Source organism: Mercenaria mercenaria, chromosome 7 (assembly GCF_021730395.1).
Source record: "Mercenaria mercenaria strain notata chromosome 7, MADL_Memer_1, whole genome shotgun sequence".
Taxonomy (NCBI): Eukaryota; Metazoa; Mollusca; class Bivalvia; order Venerida; family Veneridae; genus Mercenaria; species Mercenaria mercenaria.
In genome coordinates this window covers 36,634,555-36,656,226 of record NC_069367.1, presented here as the reverse complement: position 1 = coordinate 36,656,226, position 21,672 = coordinate 36,634,555, and the positions used below count along the sequence as shown (strand labels likewise).

Below are 21,672 nucleotides of genomic sequence, written 5' to 3'. Positions count from 1 at the left end.
ACTTCCCGAAGCACCGGTTTAAGTGGAACTGTATTACACATATGTTGAATGGAGTCCATGATCCCAAAGATCCAGAAAATATAACAACACTGAATCCAAGTACGGCACTAAAAGATTATTGTTTTGATAGTTAATAAAATCCTAAGTGTTTACTGCATTATCTACGACAGATGAACAATTAAAAATAAAGCAAACATCACTTACAGAAATATCTCTGTGACTAACCAAAACAAACCATTAAGTATGGTTTTTATAGGCTGAAATATATTTTAGTAAGTTATGTATAGTGTAAGCTTTTATTTTCTGTATGATAAACTTTTAAAATAAGATATGCATAATTTAAGTTTTTCTGTTATGTATGAAAAACTAACTTACATTAATAATAATTTTTAAATGACTTCAAAGGCGTGGTTATGTAATGATGAACCTCTGAATACACATGCTGCTATTTGTGAAATATAAGATAAAAGGTAATCCAATTATATTAAAATTTCTTGAAAGAGACTATATCAATCAAGTTTCCGGTTCTATCTGCTATTCAAAACAGCTAATTCTTACGAGATTAAATTATTTCCTGTTAAAACCTTACATTAAGTAATGGTACGCCACTATTCATTTCTTTTTCTGATGCTTGTATTTCACGTTCACAGAGTGCTTGATAATCTGTAAAGTTGTAGCTGAAAGAAATTGATATAGTCTAACAATTTCCATGTAATATAATAGAGGATATTTCATGAGACAGTGTCTTTTCATATTGAATTAATTAAACGGGTTGAATAAAATAATAAAATGCGAGGCTCTGCCGAGCATTTTATCAATTTTATTCAACGAGTTTAATAAACTCAGTATGGAAAGTCACAAATGTAATGTTCTTTTTATCACATGTTAGCCTTTTCTTTCGAAACATGAAAAGTTCTACATTCTTTTACTATATAAACAAGTCAATTTATACTATAAACGACGTCGACGTCAAAGCTTTATCACACTAGTGTGTTATCATTTTTATTTAATGGCTTTATTACACTCCTGCGACGTCAAACATGTGATAAAATTTAGTAACTATGTTATTATAAGTAAACATTGTACAACTGAAACTTGGTATCTCACATTCCAAAGGATCGAGCGTTTAACTCCGATATAATCGAAATTCAACTTAAAATGGTATCTTTGTGCACATGTTTTCGGACAGGTCTTGAAAATGAATTCGAGATACGCGCATTCGAGATTATCTTGTTTCAGCTGTATATGATATGTAAATTTTAATGCGTTTAAGTGTATGCAGGTTTTATATCTAGTTATAGGGAACGACAATGTTGTTCTTATGTTAATTCAGTCAGCTAGGATTTCTTAAATCATTTAAAGAAGTGAAAGAAATTTCGAAATCGGCTTAAAAATGAGAAAGTTATGAGCATTCGAATATTTGATCAAAATGGTGGCCATTTTGTTTTCATGGAAGCAGAAAACAAAATGGCGGATCTATGAAATTTCTAGTGACATATTTGAACTGAATTTGCTTATTTCTGTAAAATAATTTCTCTAACTTTTCCAGCTATAACGAAAGATATTACCATGTTTTACATCTTGCACTCAAGAAACATATTAAATTAATCTATTCAAAAGGTTATTTGCTAAAACATATTTCAGCAGTGTGTAAATGACGTCATTAACACACTAACATGGCTGTCTCCTTAATCAACCATTTTTTTTCTTCAAATTTCAAACTGCCATATCTTTTTCAAGGTTTGTCCGATTTTAAAACAATTTTCAGCGTTATGACTGGTTTGAGAATGGCTTTCATATACAATTAACCTATTGTCAGGCATTCCTTGCCATTTGATGTCATATAACTTTGGATGACATTTTGCTGTGCAGTCCTTTCAAGTAGAATGCCTCTGCTCAAAAGTAAAGCGGATCAAAGAATTATGCGGATCAAAATATTATACGCACAAATGGAATTACTAAATCTTTTCTTATTTTGGCATAAATTTTTATGTATTACATTGATATTGTACATAATATTATGACAGTCAATAAAAGACAATGGAAAATATTCACTTGTATTAGTAACTGCTTTCTATTTACCCTTTAAAGATGCCATTACGGACTAGAGCTGCCATAACAGCATTCTCCTCTATCCCAAAAAAATATCCTTCGCTTTTGAAGTATCCATCTGACATGATTAAGTAACCGTGATTATCTACCAGATAGCAACTAATAGACTGAAAAAAAAAATCGAATATAGCCTAATAAACAAGACTCACAAAATAAACTGATAACGTATTGGTCTGTGTCTTTAATAGCAAATGTTCTACTTATTTACCAAAGCAGTACTAGATTTGAAACAACAGTGTACAAATATTACATATAGAAATACCACACTCATATGACAAGAGACACACACTACCACACAGTGCAACAAGAACAATGTGTCTAAAACTCTAGTGGCACCCGCCACTGCAATATGTCTAAGCATATACATTCTTTTTAACATATCATCTGGGATCATCACAAAATAAATCTATTTTATTTGTTATTTCCTGATCCTTATCTCCGTGTGCACATGGTACAGCACCCCAGAAACAGCACTGCTGACCCAGCATGACAATTGGATTTTTATTACTGGTAGTCAATTAACCTAATTAATGGTACTGATAACTAGAGCATCAGGATGATGCTGGAGTTGTCTGTAAGTCGTAGGACTGTATAATGTAAGGAATAGGACAACAATTACATTGTTCCAACATATCTACACACTGATTCAATTTTATTACGATAAAGCTGAATGAATCGCGTGTTTCCCATTCCTGATGAACTCATATGGCGTCGCAGGAAGGCCGAGCATTCAAATGGTTATATCTTAATATTATTACATATTCATTTTTAAAACTCAACGGAACCTGAAATGTCAACATTTTTCCATACTGACGTTCAAATTTCATATGGGGTGTGTGACGTCATTTGTGACGTCAGTTTCATTTATGCTGTCGCGTATAAAAGTTCTTAAACTTCGATATTTTCAATTTCACTTAGGATTAATAACAAATTTGAATCATTTATGTAATAATTTTAAGTGGTGATGCGTATGTAATAAAAGGTTTTTACATCGACATCGAGATATATGCACTCGTTCTTTGGCGGAATTATACTGCGCTCCTAAAGTCACACAATATTTCCGCTGCTGAACTAAAACATATTTCTCGATACAAATCTAATAACCTTTAATTACATGTCAACAGCTGCCTTTAGCAACGATTGTTTCGTTACAGCTAGAGATCTACCTCAAAGTATACAGCATTTGACCACGTAAATATTACGAAACAAGGGGAAAACAAAACTTTAAATATAAAATATTAATTGTGTCTTGGTAATTTTCTTTTAAGGAATAAGCTGTGGTATCAACCATCTGAAAATATAATAAACTGGCCTGACTGAATAGCTTCAAAGCACTTTTAAAGTTCAATATTTTGTTTTAGAAAAGAAAGTATTTTAATGATAAAAGTTTTTGGTTTGGATTGTAAATCCTAGAATGTGGAAAAGTATAAATTTAAGTATTCGGCCGTCTAAATCCTTAAGAGTTCTTTTTTAAATGTTTTCTTGAGATTTTCAAAACAATGTTATACGACATATAACAGTAAGGTTTTCTGTTTTGCTTAGCTATATCGAGCTGGATTTACGTAACATAGATATCTACATATTTGAAATTAACCAGTTTATCGTAAAAATATTGTCAAAATTTGTTGTAAAATGTACAGGTGTTTTATCAGATTTTTACCCACAACTTAATCCTTATATTCACGGCTTCGTTTTCTACTGGTTCAATGTTGAATGCTGTTGAAAGAATCGATACATCATTGAGCAGAGGTATCATAAACGACAAAGTGATCAAGTACCGGTGAATACTAGAATAAGAAAAGTTTTAACGTCGCTTCAAAAAGCAAGCGTTACATAATGCATGTTGTCAGCATGACGACCTGACGTTTGCAAAGACCCGTAGCAAATCTAGCGTTTTGACCTTTGAATGTTTATCGTTTGCGAACACAAGATTCACTGGAACATGTAAAGGACACCTGATATATTCTGAAATATATCCCTTTTATTTCTTAGATGTATAATTAATTGTTTTCATGTGTACCTGTCCATCACAAGCACTGCTATGTCCGTCAAACGTCGGAGCCTTGCTTGTTGCTGTATTCATTAAACTTTTTAATGTGTCAAACTTCATCTGAAATCCAACGACGGCATAAACAGTAGGTTCATCAGGCCTCCTGAAAGCAACATTTAGAGTGAATATTTGAATGTATGCAGTTTCTTGACCTCTGGTGTAAACACGTATAATGTTACTTTTAACACCATCTTATTTCTATGTTACTTTAATAAGCTGATGCATAATGTTATTTGAATAGTTGCGAGGTGTACCAATTATCTTATCTTCTCCTGAAAGTTCAACAGGCATTCAGGATCAAGATCATAAATACGAATTCAATGGTGTTATGTTTCATCCTCAAACAAGGCGAACGTTTCCGTCACGTTTTGACAAGGACTCAATTGCCTTACGTCATAAAGTTAACTGAGCCGCGCCACGAGAAAACCAACATAGTGCGTTTGCGACCAGCATGGATCCAGACCAGCCTGCGCATCCGCACAGTCTGGTCAGGATCCATGCTGTTCGCTTTCAAGGCCTATTGCTATTAGAGAAACCGTTAGCGAACAGTATGGATCCTGACCAGACTGCGCGGATGCGCAGGCTGGTCTGAATCCATGCTGGTCGCAAAGCCACTATGTTGGTTTTCACATGGCACGGCTCAATTATGGTAACGAAACGCTAGTTAAAGGTGATTCTAGTTCCAGTTAAAAACGGCGTTAGATGCAATCAAGCAAAGAAAAAATCGAGTGTTTTTTACTGTTTTTGAACACATGTAATATACTGTCTGATTTTTGATTTCTTCTTTTAGATACTTACTCTGTATTTGCCTTTATTATAGGAGCACTAGCTGTCACTAGAGTTGACTCTGGGTTAATTTCTTAAATTTAAAATACTGATTAGAATAATTATATAACAAATAAACTGAACAAATTCATTCAACTATCAGTTATGAGTTCAACGATTCAAACGTAGGGAAAAGATCGTTTACTTAACTTACAAACATATAATAAGAAATTTAAACTTGTTTAATGCCCGCTTCCAAGTGTCATTAATATGTATCGGTTTATTCTCACAGATTTACATAATTATGTTGTTATGAAGTGGAGTAATGTCTTTTTTGCTGGATTTAATGTCACATGTACACCTGTACAAGTATATGTCATATGGCGACTTTAACCTTTAGCCTGCTTTTCTAAAATGGACTGGTCCATCATTCAATTTGGACAGTACCATTTATCACTGAAAGGGATGTTCACTGAAAATTTACTGACTGAATAGCCAACAGTACAGACCATGGTCTGCTGGTCGCAAAAGCAAAACCACTTGCCGCCGGCAGGCTAAAGGATTACCAGTATGTTTGTTAATTGATAAAATCAAAAACATCCTTACCAATAAGACTAGACAAATCGCCTAAACGTAATTACAATCTTTTATGTAACGTAACTTTAGTCATTTATATTGAATTTACCTTCACCGAGAGGAATAGAGTAGGTGAAGCTGTAAGCAGATTGACCATCAACTCTTTCTACGCCTTCAACAGCTCGTCTGTAGTAAAGTGCATTCAACGTATCGGCGTTGTCTAAGACGAACTCCCTAAAAGATTAGAGAAACGCCCTGATGTCAAAGTGATAAATTGTTACAACATCAACGGCCATTTTGCTACTATAAAACCAAAACGTTGGTAAAGGTTAATAACATTTTTCCCAAATATCTTGTTCCTCTTCAACATTATCAAATTCCTTCGGACCTTTGAAAACACAAAATATAAAAAAAATATATAAGTAATGGTACACTGCTGATATAAAACAAGGAAAAATGTTTTATAACAGTGTACGAGTAAAGCGTTGCCAATCAACATGACTGAAATATAATGTAACTTAAAAGTACTACACATGTAGTAATAATGTTGCTTACGGAACGGAGTCGTTTGCTGATGTGTACATGCTAAGTCCGGAACTGGTTCCGATGAATAAAAGCTCAATACCTTGACTGAAATGGAAGTGTAAAGGGCCTTGAAGTCTTTGAACATAAAGTATAACATTTCCCCCTTAAATGCTATTTTCTATAATTGTTCTTTTTTACCTCATCTGTTTAACATATCAGAAAGTATAATTTATAATAAGCCATTGTTTTGATTACCTTCAGTTTTTTTATGGCTCCGGCACGTTGTAAGGTCATGAGTAATATTGAAAGCATTGTTTTCCTACCATTTAACCCTTACCCTGCTAAATTTCTATTATGAACTTGTCCATATTTCCATTTGGACAGAACCATTAACTGTTAAAAGGGGTGCTCTCTCAAAAGATACCGAAGGACTGCACTGGTCGCAAAGGCAGAATCAATTGTGACCAGCAGGCTAAAGGTTAATTATGCTTAATATCTATTGGTGCAGCAGCTCTATCAAAAAATTAAAATAAGTAGCATATGGAAACTTAATCTCTGAAATTTCAAATGTATACGAAAGTTTAAAGGCTGCAAATCCAGTTAGCTGAACATATAGAGTTTGAACTTATCTTCTTACACAGAGCTTGAAAAAGATCAGTATAGATTTAACTTACCATAAATTTTGTTCTGATGATAAAACGGAAGTCGTGACAATAGTGAAGTCGTCGCTATTTTCTTACGCGGACATTGCCAAAAAAAATGTACAGTATAATACCTTTACAGGATACGGTATCTTATCTTTGGTATCTATCACCGTCAGTGGCTGACCGTAAACTATCGCATGAATCATTTGCATGATTCCACGCTGTCATAAGCAAAAGTACAATTTTCGAGACGTTTAACAAAAAAAAAGCTTTTGTTTATTTAAAATTGATTTTCAGAGTTAAAATTTGATACAAAAAATCAAAAAGGTATATCATTCGTTAACGTATGCAAGTAAATGGTTGGTACGGTTGTAAAAGCAATCAGACACGTTTGTAGATGCAGAGTACGAGAAAAAGCATTGTCTTACCTGTTCATATTACTTCTCTCCCAGAGTCGTCTAATGTCTATATCGTGCACTAAATTTCCTAGTAACTGCAGATTACCTTTGAAAACAGAAATAGGAACAGGAATTTAAAATCTTTTTTTTTTTGTAGGAGCAAAGTAAAGTAAACAATTTCCATTCACTAATTTCATCAGTATATGAAGTTGCCCTGTCCGTCAATCACACTTCATTTCCGATCAATAACTGGAGAACTGTTTGACCTGGTACCTTCAGACTTCATAGATTGGTAAGACTTATGAAGTAGACGACCCATATTGTCTTTGGAGCCACTCCATCAAAGGTCAAGGACACAGGGGCCTGAACATGGAAAACTATTTCCGATAAATAACTTGAGAACCACTTGACCCAGAGTGTTGAAACTTCATAGGATGATTGGTCATGCAAAGTAGATGACCCCTATTGATTTTGGGATCACTCTATTTAAGGTCAAGGTCACAGCGGACAGAACATGGAAATCCATTTCCGGTCAATAACTTGAGAACTATTTGACCTAGAACCTTCAAACTTCATAGGGTGATAGGACTTGCAGAGTAGATAACCCTTATTGTTTTGGGGTTACTCCGTCAATTACCAAAGCCACAGGGAGCTAAACATAGAAAATACTTTCCGATCAATTACTTGAGAAACACCTGACCTAGAATATTGAAACTTATCAGGATGATTGAACATGCAAAGGAGATGACCTCTATTGATTTTGGGGTCACTCTATCAAAGGTCAAGGTCACAGCAGACAGAACATGAAAATCCATTTCCGGTCAATAACCTTAGAATCATTTAACCTAGAACCTTCAAACTTCATAGGGTGAAAGAACTTACAGAGTAGATGACCCTTATTGTTTTTGGGGTCACTAAATCAAAGGTTAAGGTCACAGGGGGCTGAATATAGAAAACACTTTCCAATCAATTACTTGAGAACCACCTCACCCAGAATGTTGAAACTTATTAGGATGATTGGACATACAGAGTAGATGACCTCTATTGCTTTTTGGGTCACTTTGTTAAAGGTCAAGGTCACAGGAGCCTTAACATGGAAAAACAGTTCCGGTCCATAACTTGAGAACAACTCAACCCAGAAAGTTGAAACTTCATAAGATGATTTGACATACAAAGTAGATGACCTCTATTGATTTTTGGGTCACTCTATTAACGGTCAATGTCACAGCAGACAGAACATTGAAATCCATTTTTGATCAATAACTTGAGAACCATTTGACCTAGAACCTTCAAACTTCATAGGGTGATAGGACTTACATAGTAGATGACCCTTGTTGTTTTTGGTGTCACTCCATCAAAGGTCAAGGTCACAGGGGGCTGAAGATAGAAAACACTTTCCAATCAATTACTTGAGAACCACTTGATCCAGAATGTTGAAATTTATTTAGATGATTGGACATGCAATGTTTTGGTGTTGGGATCACTTGATCAAAGGTAAAAGTCACAGGGGCCTGAACAAGGAAAACCGTTTCCAATTCATAACGTGGGAACCGCTAGGCCCAAAATATTGAAACTTAGTGGGACGATTGGACATGCCAAGAAATTATCCCTATTGCAGCCAACCATTCGTGTTTCTTTGACTTTCGCCCCTGACCTCTATTGACTTCATGCCTGTACGACTATGCATTGGAGGAGACATTCGCTTTTCTACAAAAGCATCTTCTAGTTTTACAATACACTTGATACCAATAAGCTAGTTAACAATAGGGTCTTTGACGAACATATGTTTACACACGTTTCTAGAAATAAAAAGCCAGACACAAATATTTAACTATAATAAAATTTCATTGAATAAATTTACAGTCTGCAAAAGTGAAATTGAATAAATACCTAAAACAAAGTCGCTGGATGTATAACACCCATGCATTGTATGGAATCCTCACAGAACCTGATTTTGTAGCTTAAACGATGTTGCTCAATATTTAGTGTTCGTTTCTATTCTTGCATCAAGGTTGATCCAGTTGAAATTCATAAGGATGTCTTAATCAGTATGGTTAAAAATTTATCAATGGTGGTCAATTGAACATCGTCCCATGTTTTCAACAGTGTTCCGGTCCAATTTCTATTTCTACACATAATTTATGGCGTACGCCATTTTAATGATAACATACAGCGAAGACTATGGTGTGTTTCATAGATATTGTCATGCCAAAGGAAGGTAGAATTACCTATAGAAAATGACTGGCCCGCTGATAGGTTATAAATCAGCCAGACTGACAACTGACTTAAGACCTTCTGCCAAGCAAGAATAAAAGGTACATTTTCTTGTTTAACGTGGGTAGTCGACGAGAGTCCCCACCTAGAATAGATGGAACAAATTATTTCCAGCCGAGCCCATGGCAAGCACCAGTATTCAGTCTAGGCCGATACTGCTTGTAACAGTACCAATTTAAGTAAATCACACAGCACTGAACACCAGCCGGGATATCAGCCATTCCCGGGAATTGAACACGGACCGCTGGCGTTGTAATCCTACCTGTTAACCACAGGGCCACGAACTCCATAGTTGTATTTGTTATGGCAAATGCCGTATGAATATGCATGTTTATAAATTTAGTCGTATGTCAGAGAGTGCAAATGTACTTACATTTTGTTATGTCTTCGCTAACAAGTCTTTTCAATTCATCTATTCTGTTTCTTCCAGTCAGAGCCGAATCTAGATCTTCACAATAAAACCTGTAAAGACATTTTTCATTTTTAAGAAGAGAAAGGTATTATCGATATTTCATAAAAATGGAAAAAAAACTTTTATTCCGTTTTACTTTGATGTATTGTTCTGGAGTCAACAGAATTAGCTTTGATTAATTTAGACCACCACTGGAATGTAGCTAAGAGATATGGACACAAGAGGCTTTGCCTAAACCTTAAACTCCCATAAATCTGTAAATGTAAATGTCATGTCAGTATTTTTCTGGTGCCAGCAGGACTAGTTTTGTTCTGGAGTCAACAGAATTAGTACTGTTCGCAAGCAAGCAGGAAAAGTATTGTTCTGGAGTCAGCAGAATTATTCAGTAGGAGATTCAGCAGAATTAGTATTACTATAATAAATGCAATTCGTACCACCTAATTGTTAAGATAATAAGTCTGATCATAGCAAGTAATCAATCCATGATGGTACTGTAACCTTTAGCCTGCTGGCGCCAAGTCATTCTGCTTTTGCGACCAGTGAATACCAAGATCAGTGCAGGCTGATCATGGTCTGTATTCTTCGCTTTTCAGTCAATAAATTTTCAGTGAACACCCCTTCAAATAATAAATGGTACTGTCCAAACTGAATGATGGACCAGTCGATTTTAGAAATTTAGCAGAGTAAGGATTAAAGGAGAAACAAAGAGACACATGCCTTGTTTGTATTATTTCGAGAATTGAGCGCATGTGAAGAGCTATCGACATATAACAGACGACTGCCTTATTGCTTCCTCACGTTCAAAGCAAATTTATTTATAATGAATGTACGCATATGATCATAATTTATATAAAAGATATAATATAAAATACAAATCAAAAATACATCAACAAATGATAAAAATGCTCTCAAAACATAAGATTATTTTTTAAAAATCTAATAACTCTGGATAAACCATTTCTAATTTGGTCTCTTCTAGTACTGAAAGTAAGGAAAAGCGTTAAGAAGTGACCGAATAAGTCAAAGTCAACGACCTCAGACTTCTATTCTCTTGTCAAAAGGTGTGACAATACTAAGAAATAACATTCAGTAGAAACTTAAATATGAGCATACCATGGAGCAAGTTCAATGTCTGGTACATTCAAAGAATGCTCTATCTTCGCTGAAAAATGCAAAAGAATACATTATATACAATTGTAAATATTTAACTGTTTCGTCAAGAGAAGAATATACAACTCGTTCATCAAAACTGAAATTTGTATTACGTAAAGACGATCATTTACGTTTTAGCTACTGCTGTAGAAAATGTTTATACACAAATGTTTATAAGATAGTTTTCTCTCCCGTTACTTACATGGCACTGGTGTGGCGTTTATCGGTTCGCTCATACTGGTAGCAGGCAAGGCTATTCCAATGCTGAAATCGTACCAACGTTAATAATTTATCAGTTCAGGCATATCGTCTGACAATGAAATAATACTGTAGAAAGTTCAGACATATTGAAATAACATTGCCGAATTTGTCGATATTTTCTCATATCTGAATATCATAATTTGCATAAATGTCATCGACTGCTACCAAAGAAAGTTATTTTACACAGTGCATGAAACGTATTTTGTTTACAAATATCAATGCTCCTTTCGTTCTCTTATAATTCATATTGCCTGTATACAAAATTAGTCTGACTGTAAATATTCACATTTCAAAGTCATTTTGACGACATAAAGGATCGTATTTGTATTGAGATATATATATATTATTATATTATATTATACCACATTTATATAGCACTCTTTTCATGCACTTCTACACGTTCAAAAGTGCTTTACAGAATAAATTGCAAAAATACAAACAAATACGTATACAAAGATAATGCATTCCACATTAACAAAAATCATGAATGAAAACAAGTATAATTTAAAAAAAAAAACAAGATAAAAAAAAAAATAAATGTATCGGTCAGTTAACAAAATATTGTACAAAGAAGTGGGTTTTGAGCAGGCTTTTGAAAGCAGCTAGCGTGTCAGCTTCCCTGATCTTGACAGGAAGAGAGTTCCAAAGCTTTGGAGCAGTGCACGAAAAGCTGCGATTGCCATACATCATGGTATTAGATTTTGGCATAACCAGTGACAGCGTGTCTTGCGATCTTAGGGTCCTGACCGGTTTATACACTTCTAGCATATCCCTAATATAGGCAGGGGACTGATTGTGTAACGCCTTAAAGGTGTGGGTCAGAACCTTGTACTGCACCCTGTATTTCACTGGCAACCAGTGAAGCTCCTTCAGAACCGGTGTGTTTGAAGTAAAACAAAGAGAAATTTACCTGAAATCTGAACCTTGCAATTTTCGACTGTAAATGTTATATTTCCTTTTGAACATCCGTTCCTGTCGGAAAATTACGTAAGTATATATTATATTATAACCAACAATCATAATTAGTTTTAAGCATGGAATTCAACTATATATATACTTTATATAAAAATATGCTATTAATATATACAGTATCTAAGATAGGTAAAGATATATATTTTTATGTATTGAATTTATTCAAGTGTAATCTTTGCTTTGCTAGGGATGACTTGATACAATTATATTATGCAATTTAAAAATCAACAGAACAATAAAACGCTTTAAATATTACTTGACAACACCATAAAAATTCAACATAATGTAGAACGAAATAATAGAACAGCTGTAGCCTGTAAAGTTATTCAAATGTTGCTTTTAAGTTAATCAGGCAAAAGGCATTTTTATTAGGTTCCAGAAGCAGACCTTTCGCGATTTTACGCGGAGGTGACTGAGGCTGAGTTATCCGTCTTATGTATTACTCAGTGCAACAAAACCTGACATTGCTGTACCGGTGATGGTTCACTAGCCACTGCCAAAAGATATATTATTTTGACTTACCATGTTCTCGTAGTGGCCAATAAACTGAACTTCTTCGCTCCCAAAGTTAGTTTTCTCTGACAGTAGTGTTGATATAAACTGAGTGTTGATACAGATTAGTTATCAACAAATTAATATATATTCAATTAATAACAGGTATACAAATGTATGTTAATTAGATAAATAAAATGACAAATTATGTAAAAATAGATACAAAAAAGTAAATTTAGGTACTCGATTAAGACAACAGTTACTGTACTTTTTTATTATATTAAGTAAAGAAAAATCATCTAAAGATTTGTTGGATCGGGCATGGTCATGCTTGGAATGTATTTTCAGAACAACATATAACAAGAGATGTCAGTGAACAGCATACAAGTTATTTCAAGATCAGATTCACTGCGTCAATATTTTAATGTTAACAGTTTTTTTATGTAAAATATGTAAGCAATTAGAAAATAAAAGAAAGAAATGAGAGAATATACATAGCACTATTAGGTTATTTAACATTGTTCTGTACAATACGGAGACATATTTGGAAAACCATACTGGACGAGCCGCTAGGCGAGTTCAATATGGTTTTCTCAGCTGGGTACGAGTCCAAATATATCTCGTATTGTACAGTACAATGTTAAATAACCTTTTTATTCTATATCTATAGGAGAGATCGTGTTTGTATACAAATTCTATTTTTAGAACTGATAAGACAGTGATCGAGTGGGCAGAAGCCGACCGTCCATGTTTTTTGTAAACAGTGATGTTTTTCTAACGGTCTAAACTTTCTTAAAACACAAATTACATAAATAATTTTTTGATCAGTGGAAAGGTTATAAAACAAGCAATTTATTGATTACTTTTAATTGTTATTTCGAAATAAAATGGATTAATTATGAACGCTTAACTTACACTGTTTTTCTAAAGGTTGTGAAAATCACTACGCCGCTTTTAAAATTATATGTCATTTAAAACGGTTATTCATTGAAAAAAGATATTTGGATACAAAAATATGAAGATTGTTAGTATTTCAAATCTTTTTGAATTTTGAAAATCCATAAATGAGCAAAAAAGTTATTAAAAATTCTGATTCAATACGCAAACGGTGTTAAAATCATTTGTTTTGCCAACCACCAGATAAACAGATGTTAACGCGTGACGTCACGGCGATCTGTCCTATTTTATCTTATAATAATAGTTTAAATTAAAAATGTGTCACTGAATATTGTATTCCTGCCTTTTCTAGCTTTTCCCAGCTTGGTATGAGTGCAAATATATATTACACAGAACAATGTTAGACCTTAAATAACCTTTTTATTCTATATTTATTTCATTTCATACGTAATATGCGTAATTCATCGAATGTTTTTTTTCTGCGTATCATCATTAAAAAAGTATATGGTGCAACCTCCCTACAACAGCCATTTGGCGATTTGGGTGGTAATAATACTTGGCTGAGATATTATGCCCACAAACATTGTCAGCAAGTTTGGTGAAGATCTGATGAAAACTCTTCGGCTTAAAAGAGCGGACAAGGCTAAATTCCCCGTTTTTTGAGTAATTAAAGGACTATAATCAAAGAGTGCCTGGTACAATTTGGCTGGTTATCGAAACTGGCCGAGATGTAATGCCCACAAAATTGTCAGCTGTCATTCATAATCTTCTCCATTTTGTTTCTTAACCGTTAAATGAAAACTGCTGAGGTAGTTATTCAGACAGTCAGGGCTGATACCAATTTCTAGGTTTCGTCCGGAACGGCTTCTTTTAGCGACTTTTCAAATATTCCAACATCTGATGATCCTTTTTATCGTATTTTTAAGTTTTTGATTATAAACGAACGTTTTAATATCTAAATCAGATAGCATTGTTATCCCTTGAATCGTTTGTGTGTGTTGTAAACAAAAAAAACTCAAATTAAATCTAGATTTCAAGACGCATAATCAAACTCTGTACATAGAGCGCCTACTTCATCCGATTTACATTCGGAACATTTTCACGCGTTTCGGGCTTTATCGTATGTTTAACACGGGACTGTTGAACCGTCCAAATACAGAAAAAATACAGGATTTTTTGTAAGCGCGTGCGTCCAAATACAGAAAATACAGGATTTTTGTACGCACGTGCATCCAAATACCGTAATATATTGTACGGTCACGTGTTGCAAATGAACGTTCGCGATTGGATAGATAAAATAGGTATAGAATAATTAATAAAACTTAATCAAGGCCTAAAGGGCATGAGAGTCGTCTAATGATTGATGTACTGGTAGTATAGTCTACCAGTTTCAGTTTGTTTTAGTTTTTTCTCCAACTGAACAGAGATTTTGTTACAATAAATATCAATGAAATAGACATTCAATCGATGCCTAGTAAAAACTTTGATTGACAATATACAAGTATTTAAACCCAATATATTTCTCTAAAACTGAAGAGTGGTTCGCAAAAATAAAAATGTTGAAAGTACGAACTACAATTTGAAAGCTGACACTTAGATACTGCCCATGACTTATACATATTTTTCCAGTAAACATTTGCCTCCGGCATTACCAAAACAGGCAATTATCGGCTGGTATATATTCGTACATGATAAAAATTGAATATGACAATTTATATGTAGAAATTTTATAGTGCAGATTGCCACATACAATTTGTAACTGATGGACGGAAGAACTGTTCAGATATTTTACAGATAAAGGGCCTGGCGATAATCGTTTCATATATTCGGTGTCAATATATAGTGTCATGAATGTTTACACTGAGAGGAAAATTGCGCATTCCAAACTAAGGGAGGTTACTCGGACTAGCTACCAATTTCGGAAAAGATAGCCGATATTAATATATGCAGTTCTTTTTTAATTAAAACCATCATTTATTCTATTTTAGACCTGTTAACCCTTTCAAAACCATGTCAGTAGTCCCCAAATCCATGCATCAATTTTGATTCAAGTAGACAGACAGGCCCAGACTGGGCTGAAAAATTTTTGAGCCATTTTTACGTGGTCGGTAGCAGGCTGGATGTGGGGGGGGAGACGGGTGTTCTTTCCCGCATTGAATTGCAGTCATATTTTGAAATGGGCATTTCGGCAGCCGGTAAAAGGGCAAATGTATCAAACTGTGAAGTGTTAATATGGGGGAGGGTGTGGGAGCAGGGTTTGCAAGTAGGGTTTCGGGTATCGCCACAAGAAAATTTTGAAAATGTAGACCCTTGATACAGCCTTTGGTGCGTTTTCTAACTGAAAATTATGTTTCAGTTTCTAAATATTACCTAGATTCTTTTTAGTATTACAATATCCAAAGAATGACTGTCACTTCACATTTTTACTTTCAGGTTATGCCTCAGGACTAGAATACAAGTCTGATATAGATTCTATGTATGTGTTATAAAAATAAATTCTAGAATCATTTCTGTTACAATAATATCTATGATGTTTGTTACTTGAATGTTAAAATTTCATAACACAGCTCGATATTTATCCATAATATTATATCATATCCGAATACAATTACACTTTTCTAAATACTGCCAAAATCTCCAGTTTCAACAAATATGTTTTACAAATTGTAATGATAAGAAGACAGTTTAGCAGCAATTGGCAGTACCTGACATTTGAGTTTACGGCGAAATTACCTCTTACTTAAATCATTTCATAAAAAAAATTGAGTAGAGTTGAAAATTGTTTCATTTCGTCAAAGCTCTCTAACATAGACGATCTACTTTCGATTTCAAAAACTAAAATTTAATATTTCGCCGATTTGTTTATTTCTTGAAAAATAAGAAATAAAATCATTTTTAAAATCAGTAGTAAATAAACAAACCAGTAAGAGCTTCTTCTCCCGATAATTTATCCGCTTACTGACTGCAAAATTCAACCAATGTGTCATCATGAAACGCAGAATGGGTGACAGTTTCATTTTTTGCGACCTGAATCGTACGCAAATTATCCGAACCATTCAAAATTCCAGAAAGATTACGATTTAGAACATTTGTATTATCGCCACTCGCGATTTTGCATCATTTTGATCTGGCCGATCTTCGTAGTATTTTTTCGGTAAACGGAAGTCCGTATTTTCCAACGCAAAGTCATAGAAGCGTTGTTATAAACAGGTCACGTGTGTTCGCAGACAAGTGCCCAGAATGTAATTAGGATTCATCCGCGAAGTCTCGCGGAAGAATTAACGTACTGCACATATCTTATTCGGGTCATTTAAAATGAAGCTGTCATAATTTAATTTCATCGATGTGGTAAACTCTTTGATAAGAGACATTCCAATGCTTTCAGAGGTACCCGACTCATTAAATACTAGCAGTGTGTTCTGGAACTATATTTTGTCTTTCGCTGGATGTTAGGCAGGCTTGGTAAGCCTGCGCAATTCATGAAATACACAGCGCAATGAATTTGTTATTTGCGCACTGATTTTAAAGATTGTTTTCTGAAACGGACAGGGTAACAAATGGATAATATGGCTAATAAGTTATTATGCAGTTTTTATTTGAATTTGTGAACATCATATTTGCTATTCTGTGACAAAGGGGCATAAAATAAGTCACCATAATCATATGCGCAAATGTATTACCAAATCCCGCAGAATCGTTATTCGTGCTTATGAGTTGCCGCGGAAGAAAATACGTGGCTTTATTCGAGTGTTGCACAATTACACTTCATAAATTTGACAGATTACATCATATATTGGCCATAGCAAATGGGATTGACATACCTGAACTTCATCCGATCAATGAACTCTTTGAAATTACAGACAATCTAATGGAAACTGCATCAATTCGCTGTGTTGTGAGGCCATTTAACGAGAATAAGAAATTGGGCGATAGCAAGGACTCGTCAGACGCTTTCAGCGTTTAGCCGACTCGATAAAATCTATAGTGAATCCTATCCTTAATATATTATCATTGATGAACTGGACAATCATCAGTTTGAAATTAAGATAACACGAGAATGTACATACCTGTTTAAAGTGAAATCTTTGCGCTGGTTCGACAACCTCTGTAAATTCGACATTCTGGTAGTCAGGATGTAAGACCAAATCCTCGCCATCGAAATCATACCAGTATTTCTATTATGTAATAAAGTTATATCTAGATTAGTACATATGAACACATTATATATATGAATTAGGCTTCTTACAATTTTAACAATTTGTGTATAGTAATTAGAGTTTAAGCTTGACTTTTCAAAGTAAATATAGAGCTATTGAGCTTGCTCCGGCGTCGGCGTCGCCGTTTGCTAAGTTTTTTTTGATAAGGCTGAATATCTCTGTTACGAACAGAGTTATTGACTTGAACTTAATAGTTATTTACTATCAAAGTCTATACCAGGAGAACAATCCCCATAACGCTGATTTGAATTTTGACAGATTTATGACCCCTTTTAGTTGGATTTTTTGTTAATGTCTCAGTTACTTCCAATCCCTACAACTGATTAAAATTTGACAGAATATGCCCCTTTTTACTTAGATTTTTTTAATAAGTCAATATTCCTGTTAATATCAAAGATTTTAACTTGAAGCTTGGAATAGTTATTTATTCTCAAGTCTACACCAGTAGAAACAATTTCCATAACTTAGACTTGAATTTTAACAAGGGTTTTGCCCCTTTTTTACTTAGCATCCTTAATCTGTTAGGGTTTTATAAAGTTTTTTATTGGCAGGGCTCTAATTTAAAGTCAAACACTAACTAAGGTTGGAGAGTGCTGTGCTATGGACGGCTCTTGTTAGACATAGTGTTATTTCAAGAACATGTTAGAAGCATTTTCATATTCATTGATGTGAGTTTATGGTATATCATTGGTTTTAAGTGACGATAAGGTTTTTATGGTACAGTATTGTTTTATTGTCATAGAGTACAAATTGCCATATTTATAGTCTCATATAAATCATTTATGATTGGTCACATACATGTTCTTGTGATATTTCGATATTTGTAAATTATAATGTAGATGTAATGTGAATGAGACTTTAATAAAATATCTGAATTGAATTGAATATTTCAATCATAATCTTTGTTTTTACTTTCGCTTTCTGCTTAATGATTGTGTAGAATATTGTAATACTTCAGGGTACATAGACCTGCCTTACTTAATTGGATTGTAAGTTTAACTGTTATTCCATTATAAGGTCACAGACCTTATTTTTATATAATTAATCATCACCTTTTATCTAAAAACTTCTGATTTAGCCCAGACTGACTGTAATGATTTTAAATGAGCAGTAATGTTGTATCCAGAAAAATGAGCCGCGCCATGAGAAAACCAACATAATGTGTTTGCGACCAGCATGGATCCAGACCAGCCTGCGCATCCGCGAAGTCTGGTCATTATCCATGCTGTTCGCTAACAGTTTCTCCAATGCCAATAGATGATAAAAGCGAACAGCATGGATTCTGACCAGACTGCGCGGATGCGCAGGCTTGTCTGGATCCATGCTGGTCGCAAACCCACTATGTTGGTTTTCTCATGGCGCGGCTCATATATCATTTACATTTAGGTGAAATATTCGTCCAAGAAAGTCCTTAGAAGGAAAGTTATCTTTCTTTCTTTTGTAGTATTTGTTATGATATTTTATGTTTTATAGAAATTTTGGCTTTTGTTTCTTAACAGTCTGAAGTTCACAGCTTCCACAACACCACAGTGTTTTGTGAGAAGCTGGGTTCACATTTATGTCTGTGGAGGTAACATATCCTCACACTTTTGAGTGTGTACTTCCACATTTATTTTTTATGAAGTATGGGAGGTATAAATAATCCAACTTTGCCTGTCTTCAAGGTATATCTGGCCTTGGGCTGCTGCTATACTAAATAATACTAAATAATCAAAAGAAGATAAAATGAATTTTACACAAAATTGTTTCTCTCGGTGTGTTTTATAGCTGCTGTATTCTAACCGTTAACAAGCATTAAACTTATAACAGAGTAAAACTACTGTTTATCCTTGGATCTACATTTGACTTTCGTTCTTGTATATCAGAGATGACTGGCAGTTATCAAAATTTACTTGAGGCTAGATTTAATTGTAATTATTAAAAGTCCAAACAGGCAAGTTTACCTTATTATCACATTATTCTTGTGTAGGCCTACTGTGAAATATCTAGAGACTTTATTTCCTACTTTTAATAATGGTCGTTGCTGATCATTAACTACTTCAGTGGAGTTGAAAATTTTCTGTAGGTGATTACAAGAAAACATGCCAGGCTTAGTTACTTCCTACATATCTAAAATAATTGTAGAAGAACAGAAGTTCCCCCAAAAGTTTACATCGTCCATAGCGTAACGCTCCTTTCTACAGATTCGACGTATAGTACATGTCGATTTGTGGGAATATGGGCCACCGTGAGAAAAATATTGAGAAATATAGAGACCTATACCACATTGTAGATTGAAGTGAGTTATCGTAATTTCCCATGTATCTCTTTCCAAACACGCGACTGGAAAAAGTTATGACGTCATAAATATGGCGGCTAAAGAGAAAATAAGAAACTAAGGCTGCTTAATAATTACAGGTGATAACGTCTTTGAAAACTATGTAAAAATAATATATTTAGGGAAGGTAATGTTTATTCTAGCAGATAAAACACTTTCATAAAAAAAAGATGGAATTCATTATGCTTAAAATGAAAAAAAAATATCCATAAATATCAGAAAATGACGAAAATGACTAAGTAACGATATTAAGTGAACAGATTTCTGTTTAATGACGGAGTATGTTCGATTTAAAATAGAAATAGTCTGATAATCTATCACTTCTATAGTCAGATAGCATAATGATATGTATCTATATACCCTTGTTATCTGTATGTGTGTCAGATCAGTTTAATGCCCCGGCACTGTGGTCAAAATCAATAGAAAAATATCTGTTACATGGTTCAGTTTTAAGAATGCTGTTCTTATGCATCAACAGCTTAAAAATGTAAACTATTTTATAGTGCAGATTCTCCAGTTTAAATTGATAAATCCAACCAATTAATACATACTTCCCCGTAAACCTGAGTTAAAGACATCTACGAAGGGAATCATCAGAAGATTTCTCTATGAATGTTTTAGTCCAGCATACTAGGTGGTCTATGATGTCATCGTCATTTAACGCATGCAGTATATTTACGTTCTGCATAAGGAAATTTATAGTACTAAAACCTTGAGTCCTTCCAATGAACATGATTTTGTCACTAATCACATCCCTGTAGATTGTATTTTCAAAGTTCGCATATATGATCAGCAAGATTCCTTAATTGCATTATACAATCACATTAAGCTCGTTTCATAGATAATTTAACCTCTTATACATGTACCACTACTAATTTATTTAATCGTATAACTTCATATCGAACTGAAATTTTATCCCGCGTGAATAGATATTGCGACAAAGTATATGCAAACTCTAAAAAAATCATTCCTAGAAAAATTAAAATCCAACAAGGGTGTGCTGTTCCATCGTTTCATATGATTCCTTTACTCTTTATACCTATTTACCAGATAATCTAATGAATGACAATGAAACTGCTTTCATTAAACGCATTTTGTGCATTTAATTTCAGTTAAGCCTTTTCTGCTTGTAACATTGCTTAAACATCCATGTGAACCTCTGAGGCATATTATCAAATGCGAGAATATTCTACTAAATGTCACTATCGTAATTCAGGCTTGTGTGTGGCTTTTTTAAGTTTAATAGCAATTTAAAAACACTTTTGTTACTAAGTATATCGAAACAGAAATTTTCCTAAATGTATTTGGTAAAATGATGAATGTTTTATCATACGCGGTTCTGACCCTCTTATTTGGAGATATATTGCATATTTAGCGTTCAGTCCTTTGTCAGGTGGATGCTACACATTCCTCTTTTCCTCTTTGATCCTGTCTACCCCATGTGGTTCTGGGACGATCTGTGTATGAATTGGAACCACTGCCTTACCCTTGCATGATCGTAAGTGGCGACTAATAGGGTCTTAATATTTGGTTTTGCAGTAACTCTGTGATTCTAGCAGGTATGCAAATTTTGATTCAATACCTCATGTTTTTATTTCGATGGAAACA

General features: G+C 34.1%; 1 protein-coding gene across 3 annotated transcripts in view; it reads right to left on the bottom strand.

The window, feature by feature from the left end:
• LOC123554396 (voltage-dependent calcium channel subunit alpha-2/delta-3-like) overlaps positions 1-21,672 on the bottom strand; it is a 49,383-nt gene that overhangs the window by 8,333 nt on the left and 19,378 nt on the right. For all 3 annotated transcript variants that reach the window (XM_045344517.2, XM_045344518.2, XM_045344519.2), the window contains exons 16-29: positions 17,598-17,705; positions 12,664-12,741; positions 12,080-12,141; positions 11,111-11,172; positions 10,870-10,918; positions 9,718-9,806; positions 7,101-7,176; positions 6,059-6,133; positions 5,613-5,737; positions 4,961-5,021; positions 4,133-4,265; positions 2,083-2,219; positions 590-677; positions 205-257 (exon numbers count right to left, since the gene is read on the bottom strand). In XM_045344517.2, the coding sequence (XP_045200452.2) occupies positions 205-257; positions 590-677; positions 2,083-2,219; positions 4,133-4,265; positions 4,961-5,021; positions 5,613-5,737; positions 6,059-6,133; positions 7,101-7,176; positions 9,718-9,806; positions 10,870-10,918; positions 11,111-11,172; positions 12,080-12,141; positions 12,664-12,741; positions 17,598-17,705 (1,196 nt within the window). The remainder of the gene's footprint in view (positions 1-204; positions 258-589; positions 678-2,082; positions 2,220-4,132; positions 4,266-4,960; positions 5,022-5,612; positions 5,738-6,058; positions 6,134-7,100; positions 7,177-9,717; positions 9,807-10,869; positions 10,919-11,110; positions 11,173-12,079; positions 12,142-12,663; positions 12,742-17,597; positions 17,706-21,672) is intronic.